The 15,581-nt window shown below is 48.8% G+C and overlaps 1 protein-coding gene across 9 annotated transcripts in view; it reads left to right on the plus strand.

Moving 5' to 3' along the window:
* The window catches only part of HFM1 (helicase for meiosis 1), a 984,377-nt gene that overhangs the window by 425,562 nt on the left and 543,234 nt on the right, over window positions 1-15,581 (plus strand). For 8 of the 9 annotated variants that reach the window (XM_063939911.1, XM_063939912.1, XM_063939910.1 and 5 more), the window contains one exon: window positions 477-609. The exons of the other annotated variant lie outside the window; for it this stretch is intronic. In XM_063939911.1, the coding sequence (XP_063795981.1) occupies window positions 477-609 (133 nt within the window). The remainder of the gene's footprint in view (window positions 1-476; window positions 610-15,581) is intronic. 9 annotated transcript variants of the gene reach the window in all.

Genomic DNA, 15,581 nt, shown 5'->3' on the forward strand with positions numbered 1-15,581 from the left:
GCCGAAAATCCTAGTTTTGGCCCTGTCCTGGGCCTCTGTGAACCTTTGAAAGGGCCTGCATACAAGTGTGTGTTCAAATGACTAATTACCCTATTTATGCAAAAAATAAAGTTGCATCACCTAAGTGGGGTATCTGAGTATGCTTCCACATTTAATTATGTTGCACTTATGTGAAATGCCTAACTGTTCTTCCCCACTCCCTACATTACCAGTACCGCCTCTCCAGGTGTAAGGAGTCATACATCAAAGATAAGAAAAAACTTTATATGGACATTTGTATACAGTACTTGTTTTTTTAAATCAATCTTTTCCCATATGTGCTAAAAGCACTTGTGTGTCCACCTGTAACTGAACAGTATTTTTGTATATTTTCACATCTGGGTAGTGTCTTAATATACAGTTAAGATTGATCTTTCAAACATTTCTATTTACACAGTTTTTTTTTATTTAATCAATGATTTACATTCTCAATCTAGCTTCTGTATTCAGATAAAAATTTTGTGATGTGTGCTCCAACGGGGTCTGGAAAGACAGTGATTTTTGAAATTGCAATTGTTCGACTACTAATGGAAGCACCAGCTCCTTGGATACATGTTAAAATTGTATACAGTAAGTACTGCGCAAATAAAACAAATGTTTTACATATTAGATTTTTGCCATAGCTTCCTAACAGTCTAATGTATAATATATCATAGCTAAAGTAATACAGGTTGAGCGTCCCTTAGCCCAAATGTTTGGATTTCAGATTTTTTCAGATTTTGGAATATTTGCATATTCATAATGTTATATCTTGAAGAAGGGACACAAGTCTAAACACAAAATTAATTTATGCTTCATATGCACAATATACACATAGCCTAAAGGTAATTTTATACAATGTTTGTAATAATTTTGTGAATTAAACAAGCTTGTATAGATTGAACCATCAGAAGGCAAAGGTGTCGTTATTTTAATAAGTGATCAAAAATGTCAGATTTTGGATCAATTTGGATTTCGACATTTTGGATAATGGATACTCAACCTGTAGTATATTTATATCCATGATAATTATACACACCACTACAGTATGAATTGGCAAAACAACCTATTCCAGCAGTAAAAGCACTCTATGACATAGGTCCTCAGGACCCTAAACAGTTCATGTTTACCAGGTCTCCTCACAGAATCGCAAGTGAAATATTTAGTTCCACCTGTGAATCATTTAAAATGTGTCAGTGAGTAATAAATACGCCAGGTGACCTGGAAAATGTAAATTGTGTGTGGTCCCGAGGACCGAGTTTGAGAACCACTGCTCTAGGACATGTTGTTCTGTATTTCTACTGGTGCCACCACCCAGCCTACCATAGTGGAAACTGTAATAAAGTCAATGTAGTTGTCTTTGTCCAAATTAATTAAAAACCGTACTGGGAGGCGGGCAGGTTCTGAGCAGCTAAACAAATGCTAGGCTAGTCACAGCTAGGTGCTACTCATTTTGCTTATAGCCACAGCTCACTTCAGTTTAGGTACACTGGACCTGATTTGATTCTGAGTAGCATACCAAAGTGCACATACTGTAGCAGCATTGATTGGCAGTCGCCCATCTGTGAATGTAAACAAATTGACAACAAATTCCTTCCCTTGTGTAATTTCTGTGCGGCCAAATGTGCAAAGGACTGAGATGCCCACTTTTAGCATCCATAATCGCTGTAATACCAGTTGGTGCATCCTTATATGCCACCATCGGTTGCACCTTTGAAAATTTTAACAGCCCTAGGCCATGCTCAGTTTCTCCGTCTAACCATGGCCTCTTATGCTTATGGCTGTGCATCTGTCAACATAGCTGCTTGCATTTACAGTCCTGCAACAGTGCCATAACTTGCCCACTGATGCCCCTTTCACACCAGCAGCTTTGAACATGGGTTATTAGCACATGAGCGCGCATAACCCGTGTTCCTGTGCAGTGTGAAAGGTACCAGGGGCTATATACCGGGTTGAGTGACCCGGTATTTCAACCCTGCTGGTGAGCAGGGTTGAACACGTGTACAACCCGGCTCACTTTACGTTGTGAACGGGAGCCAGGTCAGTGCGACCCGTTTCCCGTTCACAGTGTGTGGACGGATGGTGCTTGGAGATCATGTGATCTCCCAGCACCGTCCACGTCGCGTCACCGCCAACGTCACCAACCTGACATATTGCCGGGTTGTAGTCTGCGGTGTGAAAGGGGGTATTAAGGCGGGTTGCACACTGGGAGCCCCCGTGTCAGGCTTCCGGGTTCGACCCGCCTCAGACGGTATGAAAGTGGTATGAATGACCCATTTTTGTGTGTACCAGTTGCCAGCTTCCAGTACTACACAGTAATGCCCATCACTTTCTGCAACCTTTCTGATACAGTCTAAATTGATCATACCAGCTTCTGTGTATATAAACTTTGTGTAACACATGCATCGTAGAGGTTTCAGAAATTTTTGCACACGTGCTGTTGGAAATAGTCGCTTAACTACGTGAACATTGTGACGGATGGCGTGCAACTGTGAATCAAGCCCACTAACCCTCCTAGCAAACATACAGTATTGCCGGTCCACATACCTCCCAACATTCACATTTTGGGGGTAATTCAAAGTTGATCCCAGCAGCAAATTTGTTAGCAGTTGGGCAAATCCATGTGCACTGCTGGGGGTAGATATAACATTTTCAGAGAGAGTTAGATTTGGGCGTGTTATTTTGTTTCTGTGCAGAGTAAATACTGGCTGCTTTATTTTCTCTTACGTCCTAGAGGATGCTGGGGTCCAATTTAGTACCATGGGGTATAGACGGATCCTTTGGGAGCCACTGGAACGATAAGAGTTTAATAGTGTGGGCTGGCTCCTCCCTCTATGCCCCTCCCACCAGACTCAGTTTAGAAAATGTGCACGAAGGAGCTGGTCACAGCTAGGGGAGCTCTAAGGAGTTTTTCTAGTTTTATTTTTTTTCTAGAGTTTATTATTTTCAGGAAGTCTGCTGGCAACAGCCTCCCTGCTTCGTGTGACTTAGGGGGGGGGAGTAGTAACCAATTTCCTGAAGAGTTAATGGTCCTCTACTCCGCTGACAGGACGCTGAGCTCCTAAGGGTGTTGATCGCAAGCCCACGAGGCGACCGCTCACTCCCGCAGCACAACCGCCACCCCATAATAGAGCCAAAAGTAAGAAGAGTGGTGGATACAGCGGCGGCGTCCCGGTTAGCGGGTCGCCGGCGGGTATGGCGGCACAATGGTGGGAGCGCAGCTCTAACAGGCTGCGCTCCGGAACGGCTCAGAAACTGGTGCTTTGAGGTGCGTCCTGAGCCAGCGCAGAATACCCTACACTGGTCATACAGCTAACAGGGGCTAATCCCGCTGTTAACAATGAAAAACCTCAGGCCAGTTTAAACAATTAGTGCGGGAAGCCGCGCGCCATTACAAGGGGCGGGGCTTCCTCTCAGAGCGGATCCAGCACTCACCAGCACCATTTTCTCCCTGCAGATCATAGGAAAGAGACACTGACAGGGGGCGCTGCACTCCACATCACTCCAGCTATACGTCTGCGGTACCTGGGTGTTATAGAAAGTTGCGGGGGGGGGGGGGGATGTAATACTAGTACTTTCTCTTACGTCCTAGAGGATGCTGGGGACTCCAAAAGGACCATGGGGTATAGACGGGATCCGCAGGAGCTTGGGCACACTAAAAAGACTTAAAACTGGGTGTGAACTGGCTCCTCCCTCTATGCCCCTCCTCCACACCTCAGTTAGACTTTGTGCCCAGGAGTGACTGGATTCACACTAGGGGAGCTCTACTGAGTTTCTCTAGAAAAATGCTTTTGTTAGGTTTTTTATTTTCAGGGAGCCCTGCTGGCTACAGGCTCCCTGCAGCGTGGGAGTGAGGGGAGAGAAGCAGGACCTACTTCTATGAGTTTCAAGGCTCTGCTTCTCGGCTACTGGACACAATTAGCTCCAGAGGGTTCGATCACTTGGTGCGCCTAGCTGCTTGTTCCCAGAGCCACGCCGTCACCCCCTCACAGAAGGCAGAAGTCAGGTGAGTATGAGAAGATCAGAAGACTTCAGGACGGCAGAAGACTTCAGTGACGGAAGGTAAAGCACAGCGGTAACGCTGTGCTCCATGCTCCCACACACATATCACCAACGGTTGTCACAGGGTGCAGGGCGCTGGGGGGGGCGCCCTGGGAGGCATGTTACTGAAGTTTTGTAAGGGTGGCATATGATTGTGGGTGCCGAGGCACCTTTTATAGACCCCCGCCGGCATTTTACATGATTTTGAATTTGGCGGGCCGAAGCCGCCGGGAAGGGGGCGGAGCTTCGGTCCGCGGCTCACACGCGCCATTTTCTCCCTGCACCAGACGGAGGGAGAGACGCTGCCGGGACCTGCACGCTGATTTCATGTAAAGGGGGCATCTCCAGAGGGGAGCCGCAGTGGGGTACCAGTCTTTTTGATAATAAGGCAGCGCTGGGTACATATATTCGTGTACCAATATATAGGCGCTGGGGTGTGAGCTGGCATACTCCCTCTGTCTCCTCTTCTGGGCTGCATTGTGGGCCTGTCACCTTGCTGGGACGGTTCTGTGTGTGTTGTGTGTCGGTACTACGTGTCGACATGTCGGAGCCTGAATGTTATTCACCAGAGGAGGTTATGGGAGGTGGGGATGCGGGGCTAGATGTAGCACTGTCGACGCAGCCAACTCCTGATTTACTAGCACTCCTTAATACAATAAATTCCAATGTAGCTTCTTTATCTAAGAGGTTAGATAAGTCTGAGTCGCAGACGCAGGTGTGGAAAAAGTCCATGGAGGAGGCTTTATCTCAGGTACAAACCCCATCCGGGTCCCATAAGAGGCCTTTTACTCAGGTGGGGGATACGGATACCGACACGGACTCTGATTCCGAGGTCGATTTCACTGAGGCTGCGTTATATCCACGATTAGTTAAGAGTATTCAGTACATGATTGTGGCTATAAAGGATGTTTTGCAGATTTCTGATGAACCTGCGGTACAGGAAACAAGGATTTGCTTGTTCAAGGGAAAGAAACCTGAGGTGAAGTTTCCCCCCTATCGTGAAATGAATACTCTTTGTGAAAAGGCTTGGGAGTCGCCGGATAAGAAATGGCAGATTCCCAAGAGGATTTATATAGCGTATCCTTTCCCCTCTGATGACAGGGAAAAATGGGAGACATCTACAACTGTTGATAAAGCTCTATCCCGTTTGTCTAAGAAGGTGGGCTTCCGTCTCCTGACACGGCAGCTCTCAAGGATCCGGCGGATCGCAAGTTGGAGACGTGACTGAAGTCCATTTTCGCAAATACGGGTGCATTGCTCAGACCTGGTGTGGCGTCAGTATGGGTGAGTAGTGCTATTGCTAAATGGGCTGAGAATTTAGCTAGTGACATGGATACTCTTGATAAAGATAATGTCCTTCTAACTCTTGGTTATATTAAGGACGCTGCGGATTACCTAAAGGATGCGGCAAGGGACGTCTGTCTCTTGGGATCAAGGACCAATGCCATGTCGATATCTGCCAGGAGGGCCTTGTGGATCCATCAATGGAATGCTGATGCCGACTCCAAGAGATCTATGGAAGCTCTACCCTTTAAAGGTACTGTCTTGTTTGGGGACGGCCTGGCGGACCTAGTCTCGACCGCGACTGCGGGTAAGTCCTCTTTTCTCTGACGTCCTAAGTGGATGCTGGGGACTCCGTCAGGACCATGGGATTAGCGGCTCCGCAGGAGACAGGGCACAAAACTAAAGCTTTAGGATCAGGTGGTGTGTACTGGCTCCTCCCCCTATGACCCTCCTCCAAGCCTCAGTTAGGTTTTTGTGCCCGTCCGAGCAGGGTGCAATCTAGGTGGCTCTCTTAAGGAGCTGCTTAGAAAAAGTTTTTAGGTTTCTTATTTTCAGTGAGTCCTGCTGGCAACAGGCTCACTGCATCGAGGGACTTAGGGGAGAGAAGTTCAACTCACCTGCGTGCAGGATGGATTGGCTTCTTAGGCTACTGGACACCATTAGCTCCAGAGGGAGTCGGAACACAGGTCTCACCCTGGGGTTCGTCCCGGAGCCGCGCCGCCGACCCCCCTTGCAGATGCTGAAGATTGAAGGTCCAGAAACCGGCGGCAGAAGGCTTTTCAGTCTTCATGAAGGTAGCGCACAGCACTGCAGCTGTGCGCCATTGTTGTCACACACTTCACACCAACGGTCACGGAGGGTGCAGGGCGTTGCTGGGGGCGCCCTGGGCAGCAATGTATAATACCTTATTCTGGCTAAAAATACATCACATATAGCCCCTGGAGGCTATATGGATGTATTTAACCCCTGCCAGGTCTCAGAAAAACGGGAGAAGAAGCCCGCCGAAAAGGGGGCGGGGCCTATTCTCCTCAGCACACAGCGCCATTTTCCCTCACAGAAATGCTGGTGGGAAGGCTCCCAGGCTCTCCCCTGCACTGCACTACAGAAACAGGGTTAAAACAGAGAGGGGGGGCACTTATTTGGCGATATGTATATATATATTAAAATGCTATAAGGGAAAAACACTTATATAAAGGTTGTCCCTGTATAATATAGCGTTTTTGGTGTGTGCTGGCAAACTCTCCCTCTGTCTCCCCAAAGGGCTAGTGGGGTCCTGTCCTCTATCAGAGCATTCCCTGTGTGTGTGCAGTGTGTCGGTACTTGTGTGTCGACATGTATGAGGACGATGTTGGTGAGGAGGCGGAGCAATTGCCGGTAATGGTGATGTCACTCTCTAGGGAGTCGACACCGGAATGGATGGCTTATTTAAGGAATTACGTGATAATGTCAACACGCTGCAAGGTCGGTTGACGACATGAGACGGCCGGCAAACCAATTAGTACCTGTCCAGGCGTCTAAAACACCGTCAGGGGCGTTAAAAGTTAAAACGTCCTTTTACCTCAGTCGGTCGACACAGACACAGACACGGACACTGACTCCAGTGTCGACGGTGAAGAAACAAACGTATTTTCCTTTAGGGCCACACGTTACTTGTTAAGGGCAATGAAGGAGATGTTACATATTTCTGATACTACAAGTACCACAAAAAAGGGTATTATGTGGAGTGTGAAAAAACTACATGTGGTTTTTCCTGAATCAGATAAATTAAATGAAGTGTGTGATGATGCGTGGGTTTCCCCCGATAGAAAATTATTGGCGGTATACCCTTTCCCGCCAGAAGTTATGGCGCGTTGGGAAACACACCTTAGGGTGGATAAGGCGCTCACACGCTTATAAAAACAAGTGGCGTTACCGTCTCCAGATACGGACGCCCTCAAGGAGCCAACTGATAGGAGGTTGGAAAATATCCTAAAAAGTATATACACACATACTGGTGTTATACTGCGACCAGCGATCGCCTCAGCCTGGATGGGCAGCGCTGGGGTGGCTTGGTCGGATTCCCTGACTGGAAATATTGATACCCTTGACAGGGACAGTATTTTATTGACTATAGAGCATTTAAAAGATGCATTTCTATATACGCGAAACTCTGGCATCAAGAGTAAGTGCGATGTCCATATCTGCCAGACGATGTTTATGGACACGACAGTGGTCAGGTGATGCAGATTCCAAACGGCACATGGAAGTATTGCCGTATAAAGGGGAGGAGTTATTTGGGGTCGGTCCATCGGACCTGGTGGCCACGGCAACAGCTAGAAAATCCACCTTTTTTACCCCAAGTCACATCTCAGCAGAAAAAGACATAGTCTTTTCAGCCTCAGTCCTTTCGTCCCCATAATATCTGCCCAGGGATAGAGGTAAGGGAAGAAGACTGCAGCAGGCAGCCCATTCCCAGGAACAGAAGCCTTCCACCGCTTCTGCCAAGTCCTCAGCATGACGCTGGGGCCGTACAAACAGGTGCGGTGGGGGGTCGTCTCAAGAGTTTCAGCACGCAGTGGGCTCACTCGCAAGTGGACCCCTGGATCCTACAAGTAGTATCCCAGGGGTACAGATTGGAAATTCGAGACGTCTCCCCCTCGCAGGTTCCTGAAGTTTGCTTTACCAACGTCTACCTCCGACAGGGAGGCAGTATTGGAAACAATTCACAAGCTGTATTTCCAGCAGGTGATAATCAAAGTACCCCTCCTACAACAAGTAAAGGGGTATTATTCCACACTATATTGTGGTACTGAAGCCAGACGGCTCGGTGAGACCTATTCTAAATGGAGTCACTCAGAGCAGTGATAGCGAACCAGGAAGAAGGGGACTATATGGTGTCCCTGGACATCAAGGATGCTTACCTCCATGTCAAAATTTGCCCTTCTCACAAAGGGTACCTCAGGTTCGTGGTACAAAACTGTCACTATCAGTTTCAGACGCTGCCGTTTGGATTGTCCACGGCACCCCGGGTCTTTACCAAGGTAATGGCCGAAATGATGATTCTTCTTCAAAGAAAAGGCGTCTTAATTATCCCTTACTTGGACGATCTCCTGATAAGGGCAAGGTCCAGAGAACAGTTGGAGGTCTGAGTAGCACTATCTCAAGTAGTTCTACGACAGCACGGGTGGATTCTAAATATTCCAAAATCGCAGCTGTCTCCGACGACACGTCTGCTGTCCCTAGGGATGATTCTGGACACAGTCCAGAAAAAGGTGTTTCTCCCGGAGGAGAAAGCCAGGGAGTTAAAGTGCCACAGTTATGCATTCAGGACTGGGTCCTGGTGACCACGGATTCCAGCTTGAAAGGCTGGGGAGCAGTCACACAGGGAAAAAATTTCCAGGGAGTGTGATCAAGTCTGGGGACTTCTCTCCGCATAAATATACTGGAGCTAAGAGCAATTTACAATGCTCTAAGCTTAGCAAGACCTCTGCTTCAAGGTCAGCCGGTATTGATCCAGTGGGACAACATCACGGCAGTCGCCCACGTAAACAGACAGGGCGGCACAAGAAGCAGGAGGACAATGGCAGAAACTGCAAGGATTCTTCGCTGGGCGGAAAATCATGTGATAGCACTGTCAGCAGTTTTCATTCCGGGAGTGGACAACTGGGAAGCAGACTTCCTCAGCACGACCTCCACCCGGGAGAGTGGGGACTTCATCGAGAAGTTTTTTCCACATGATTGTGCACCGTTGGGAAAGACCAAAGGTGGACATGATGGCGTCCCGCCTGAACAAAAAACTGGACAGGTATTGCGCCAGGTCAAGAGACCCTCAGGCAATAGCTGTGGACGTTCTGGTAACACCATGGGTGTACCAGTCGGTGTATGTGTTCCCTCCTCTGCTTCTCATACCAAAGGTACTGAGAATTATAAGACGTAGAGGAGTAAGAACTATACTCGTGGCTCCGGATGGGCCAAGAAGGACTTGGTACCCGGAACTTCATGAGATGCTCACAGAGGACTCAGGGCCTCTGCCGATAAGAAGGGACTTGCTTCAGCAAGTACCATGTCTGTTCCAAGACTTTCCGCGGGTGCGTTTGACGGCATGGCGGTTGAACGCCGGATCCTAAGGGAAAAAAGGCATTCCGGAAGAGGTCATTCCTACCCTGGTCAAAGCCAGGAAGGAGGTGACCGCACAACATTATCACCACATGTGGCGAAAATATGTTGCGTGGTGTGAGGCTAGGAAGGCCCCACGAAGAAATTTCAACTCGGTCGATTCCTGCATTTCCTGCAAACAGGAGTGTCTATGGGCCTCAAATTGGGGTCCATTAAGGTTCAAATTTCGGCCCTGTCGATTTTCTTCCAGAAAGAATTGGCTTCAGTTCCTGAAGTCCAGAAATTTGACAAGGGAGTACTGCATATACAACCCCCTTTTGTGCCTCCAGTGGCACTGTGGGATCTCAACGTAGTCCTGGGATTCCTCAAATCACGTTGGTTTAAACCGCTCAAATCTGTGGATTTGAAATATCTCACATGGAAAGTGACCATGATGTTGGCCCTGGCCTCGGCCAGGCGAGTGTCAGAATTGGCGGCTTTGTCTCACAAAAGCCCATATCTGATTGTCCATTCGGACAGGGCAGAGCTGCGGACTCGTCCCCAGTTTCTCCCTAAGGTGGTGTCAGCGTTTCATCTGAACCAGCTTATTGTGGTACCTGCGGCTACTAGAGACTTGGAGGACTCCAAGTTGCTAGATGTTGTCAGGGCCCTGAAAATATAGATTTCCAGGACGGCTGGAGTCAGGAAAACTGACTTGCTGTTATCCTGTATGCACCCAAAAAACTGGGTGCTCTTGCTTCTAAGCAGACGATTGCTAGTTGAATGTGTAGTACAATTCAGCTTGCACATTCTGTGGCAGGACTGCCACAGCCAAAATATATAAATGCCCATTCCACAAGGAAGGTGGGCTCATCTTGGGCGACTGCCCGAGGGGTCTCGGCTTTACAGCTTTGCCGAGCTGCTACTTGGTCAGGGGCACACCCTGGCTGAGGAGGACCTGGAGTTCTCTCACTCGGTGCTGCAGAGTCATCCGCACTCTCCCGCCCGTTTGGGAGCTTTGGTATAATCCCCATGGTCCTGACGGAGTCCCCAGCATCCACTTAGGACGTCAGAGAAAATAAGATTTTACTTACCGATAAATCTATTTCTCGTAGTCCGTAGTGGATGCTGGGCGCCCATCCCAAGTGCGGATTGTCTGCAATACTTGTACATAGTTATTGTTACAAAAAAATCGGGTTGTTATTGTTGTGAGCCATCTGTTCAGAGGCTCCTACGTTTGTCATACTGTTAACTGGGTTCAGATCACAAGTTATACGGTGTGATTGGTGTGGCTGGTATGAGTCTTACCCGGGATTCAATATCCTTCCTTATTGTGTACGCTCGTCCGGGCACAGTATCCTAACTGAGGCTTGGAGGAGGGTCATAGGGGGAGGAGCCAGTACACACCACCTGATCCTAAAGCTTTAGTTTTGTGCCCTGTCTCCTGCGGAGCCGCTAATCCCATGGTCCTGACGGAGTCCCCAGCATCCACTACGGACTACGAGAAATAGATTTATCGGTAAGTAAAATCTTATTTTCTTCCTTATGTTCCCACACAACAGAAAAAGGCACCACATCAACAAATGCAGTCCTTTCGTCACAATAAATACAGGCGTGAGAAAGGTTCGTCTTTCCTCGCCTCAAAGGGTAGAGGACGGGGAAGAAAACTTCCTGCAGCCTCAGGCGCACAGGACCAGAAGTCCTCCCCGGCTGCTACCAAGTCCACCGCATGACGCTGGGGCTTCCCTGGGGGAGTCCGGACCGGTGGGGGGCCGTCTTCAGGTATTCAGCCAGGTCTGGATTCAATCAGACCTGGATCCTTGGGTGTTAGAAATCGTGTCTCAAGGATACAAACTGGAGTTTCAGGAGATGCCCCCTCGCCGGTTCTTCATTTCGGCATTACCAGTGGTTCTTCCGGACAGGGAGGTGGTCCGGGCGGCGATTCAAAAATTGTGTCTACAGAAGGTCATTGTTCCCGTCCCAGCGGGGGGAGGGGTTCTACTCGAGCCTCTTTGTGGTACCGAAACCGGACGGTTCGGTCAGACCAATTCTAAATCTAAAATCCCTCAAGCCATACTTGAAAGTCTTCAAGTTCAAGATGGAATCCCTTCGAGCGGTGATTGCCAGCTTGGAGGGGGGGGATTTTATGGCGTCAGTCGACATAAAGGATGCCTACTTACATGTGCCGATATATCCTCCACATCAGGCTTTCCTCAGGTTTGCGATACAGGATTCTCATTACCAATTTCAGACGTTGCCGTTTGGGCTTTCCATGGCTCCAAGGATTTTCACCAAGGTCATGGCAGAAATGATGGTTCTTCTTCGCAAACAAGGGGTTTCAATTATCCCGTACTTGGACGATCTCCTGATAAAGGCGAGGTCCAAGGAACGGTTGCTGAGAAGTGTAGAGTTGTCACTATCGGTTCTGCGACAGCACGGTTGGGTGCTCAATTTGCCGAAATCCCAGTTGATTCCGACCACTTGGCTTCCTTTTCAGGGCATGATTCTGGACACGGAGTTACAGAAGGTATTCCTTCCAGAAGAAAAGGCTCGGGAACTGCAGACGATGGTCAGAGAACTTCTGAAGCCGACGAGTGTGTCAGTCCATTATTGTACTCGGGTTCTGGGGAAGATGGTTGCGGCGTACGAAGCCATTCCATTTGGCAGATTTCACGCCCGCGTGTTTCAGTGGGACTTGCTGAGCAAATGGTCCGGATCTCATCTACACATTCACCGGAAGATAAGTCTATCTCCCAGAGCCAGAACTTCTCTCCTGTGGTGGCTACAAGCTCATCACCTCCTGGGGGGGCGCCGATTCGGTATCCAGGATTGGGTACTTCTGACGACAGATGCAAGTCTCCGGGGCTGGGGCGCAGTCACCCAAGGAAGAAATTTCCAGGGAAAATGGTCGCTCCAGGAAGCCTGTCTCCACATAAATATTCTCGAGTTAAGAGCCATTTACAACGGCCTGCTCCAAGCAAGAAGTCTTCTTCAGGATCGACCGGTCCTGGTACAGTCAGACAACATCACAGCGGTGGCCCATATAAACCGGCAAGGCGGAACGAGGAGCAGAGCGGCAATGGCGGAGGCCACAAAGATCCTTCGCTGGGCGGAACAACACGTCAGCGCACTGTCAGCAGTTTTCCTACCGGGGGTGGACAACTGGGAAGCGGATTTCCTCAGCAGACACGACCTCCATCCGGGAGAGTGGGCTCTGCACCAAGAGGTATTTGCAGAAGTGACAAGACGCTGGCGAAATCCGTTGATAGACATGATGGAGTCTCGGCTCAACAAGAAGCTCCCGAGGTATTGTTCCAGGTCAAGGGACCCACAAGCCACTGCAGTGGACGCCCTGGTGTCTCCGTGGGTCTTCCAGTCGGTGTATGTGTTCCCTCCACTTCCTCTCATTCCAAAGGTGCTGGGGATCATTCGTCGAGCAAGTGTTCAGGCGATTCTCGTCGTTCCAGACTGGCCAAGAAGGGCCTGGTACCCGGATCTTCAGGACTTGCTGGTGGAAGATGCTTGGCCACTTCCTCTAAGAGAGGATCTGTTGTTGCAGGGTCCATGCGTGTTTCCAGACTTACCGCCGCTGCGTTTGACAGCATGGAGGTTGAGCGCCAGATCTTAGCTCGTAAGGGTATTCCCAGGGAAGTCATTCCAACTCTCATTAAGGCTAGGAAAGAGGATACGGCGAAACACTATCACCTGGAGGAAGTATGTTTCCTGGTGTGAGCTTAAAAAGCCTCCTGCGGAGGATTTTCACTTGGGTCGTTTTCTCCACTTTTTACAGGCGGGCGTAGATGCAGGCCTGAAATTGGGTTCCATCAAAGTGCAAATTTCGGCTTTGTCTATTTTCTTTCAAAAAGAGTTAGCTGCCCTCCCAGAGGTTCAGACCTTTGTGAAGGGTGTAATGCATATCAATCCGCCGTTTGTACCTCCTGTAGCTCCATGGGACCTCGATGTCGTCTTACGGTTTCTCATGTCTTCCTGGTTTGAACCTATGCGTAAGGTTGAGTTGAAATTTCTCACTTGGAAGGTCGTTATGCTTTTGGCGCTGGCATCTGCCAGGCGAGTGTCGGAATTGTCAGCTTTATCTCATAAGAGCCCGTACTTGATTTTTCATTCGGATAGGGCGGAATTGAGGACTCGTCAACAATTTCTACCGAAGGTGGTTTCTTCATTTCACATTAACCAACCTATTGTGGTTCCGGTAGCTACGGAAGAGGTGGCGATTCCAAAATCTCTGGATGTTGTAAGAGCGTTAAAAGTATATGTTTCTAGGACAGCTGTTACTAGGAAAACTGAAGCGTTGTTTGTTTTGTATGCGGCCAACAAGATTGGTCATCCCACTTCAAAACAGACTATTGCACGCTGGATTTGTAGTACGATCCAGCAGGCTCATTCTTCGGTAGGAATGCCGGTGCCGAAATCGGTTAAAGCCCATTCTACCAGGAAAGTGGGCTCATCTTGGGCGGCTACCCGAGGTGTCTCAGCGCTACAGCTTTGCCGAGCAGCTACTTGGTCGGGTTCGAACACTTTTGCTAAGTTCTATAAGTTTGATACCCTGGCCGATGAGAACCTGGCGTTTGCTCAGTCGGTGCTGCAGAGTCGTCCGCACTCTCCCGCCCGTTCTGGAGCTTTGGTATAATCCCCATGGTCCTTTTGGAGTCCCCAGCATCCTCTAGGACGTAAGAGAAAACAGGATTTTGGTACTCACCGTTAAATCCTTTTCTCCTAGTCCGTAGAGGATGCTGGGCGCCCGTCCCAGTGCGGACTATTACTTGCAGTGTGTTTTCTTACTGGTTAAGTTAGTTTGTATACGAGTTGTGTATTGGTTTGTTGCAGCTGGTTGCTGGAGTTTTATGCATACTGTTATCTGGTTTGGCGTTATTCCGGTTGTATAGTATTTTTATGGTGTGGGCTGGTAGTTTGGTAGCCCTTAGTTAAAACAAAAATCTTTCCTTGTACTGTCCGTCTCTCCTGGGCGCAGTTCCTATAACTGAGGTCTGGAGGAGGGGCATAGAGGGAGGAGCCAGTTCACACACAGTTTTAAGTCTTTTTAGTGTACCCAAGCTCCTGCGGATCCCGTCTATACCCCATGGTCCTTTTGGAGTCCCCAGCATCCTCTACGGACTAGGAGAAAAGGATTTAATGGTGAGTACCAAAATCCTGTTATTTACATTATTAAGGGTAGTTAGTCAGCGCCGGGCTTTTATCATAATAACTGACTACAGGGGTGCTGTGTGGCTGGCTCCTTAACTCTGTGACTCTGAAGGTCTGAGGGTACTCTGGGGAAAACTGTGACATTTTCGTGTGTGTGTGTGTGTGTGTGTGTGTGTGTGTGTGTGTGTGTGTGTGTGTGTATATCCCACACTACCATGTCTAAGGACATTGTGTCCTGTGCTCCTGAGGAGTCTATTCCATGTGCTCAGGACTGCAATGTGCTGTCTCAGTCTTCTGAATCCGAACCCCCATGGGTGGATTCTTTAAGGGGAATGATATCCCAGATTTCATCTTGGATGTCACATACTGAGAAAGAGACGCAGTTTTGAGAAAATCTGTAGAGGGTTTGAAGTATTCAGCTCCCACTACTTCGTATAAAACCCCACCTGCATACCCACAAAAATGTAAACTTGCCCAGATAATGCAAGCTGACACTGATACCGACTCTGATACAGGAGACCGTGATGAGGATATGCAGAGGGGAGATGCATCCCTTGCTAAGGGGGTGCAACTCATGATTGAAGCCATTAGAGATGTTTTGCATATTACTGAGAAGGTACCTGAGCAGGCAGAGGAATCTTATGTTACAGTAAATAAAAAGCTTACCTTCCCTACTTCTAACTCCTTGTTTGAAACAATCCTGGGAAAACCCAGAGAAAAAATTCCAGATCCCTAAAAGACTTATTATTGCGTTCCCTTTCCCTGAAGCGGATAGAAAGAAGTGGGAAAAACCCACCTATTGTAGACGCTTCTGTATAGGGAGGCCAATCCCAGGATCGGGATCGGCGGGATCCCGGGATTTAGGCCCAAAAACGTCCGGGATTCAATCCCGGGATTGGAAGCTCCAATCCCGGGGATTGAGGGATCAGCGTTGAGCGTCCTCAGGACGCTCAGACGCTGCCCGGCTCCCTCCTCCTGTCTCCCCCTGCTCTGCGTGACCT

The sequence above is a fragment of the Pseudophryne corroboree genome, chromosome 9, assembly GCF_028390025.1.
Source record: "Pseudophryne corroboree isolate aPseCor3 chromosome 9, aPseCor3.hap2, whole genome shotgun sequence".
NCBI classification, from domain to species: Eukaryota; Metazoa; Chordata; class Amphibia; order Anura; family Myobatrachidae; genus Pseudophryne; species Pseudophryne corroboree.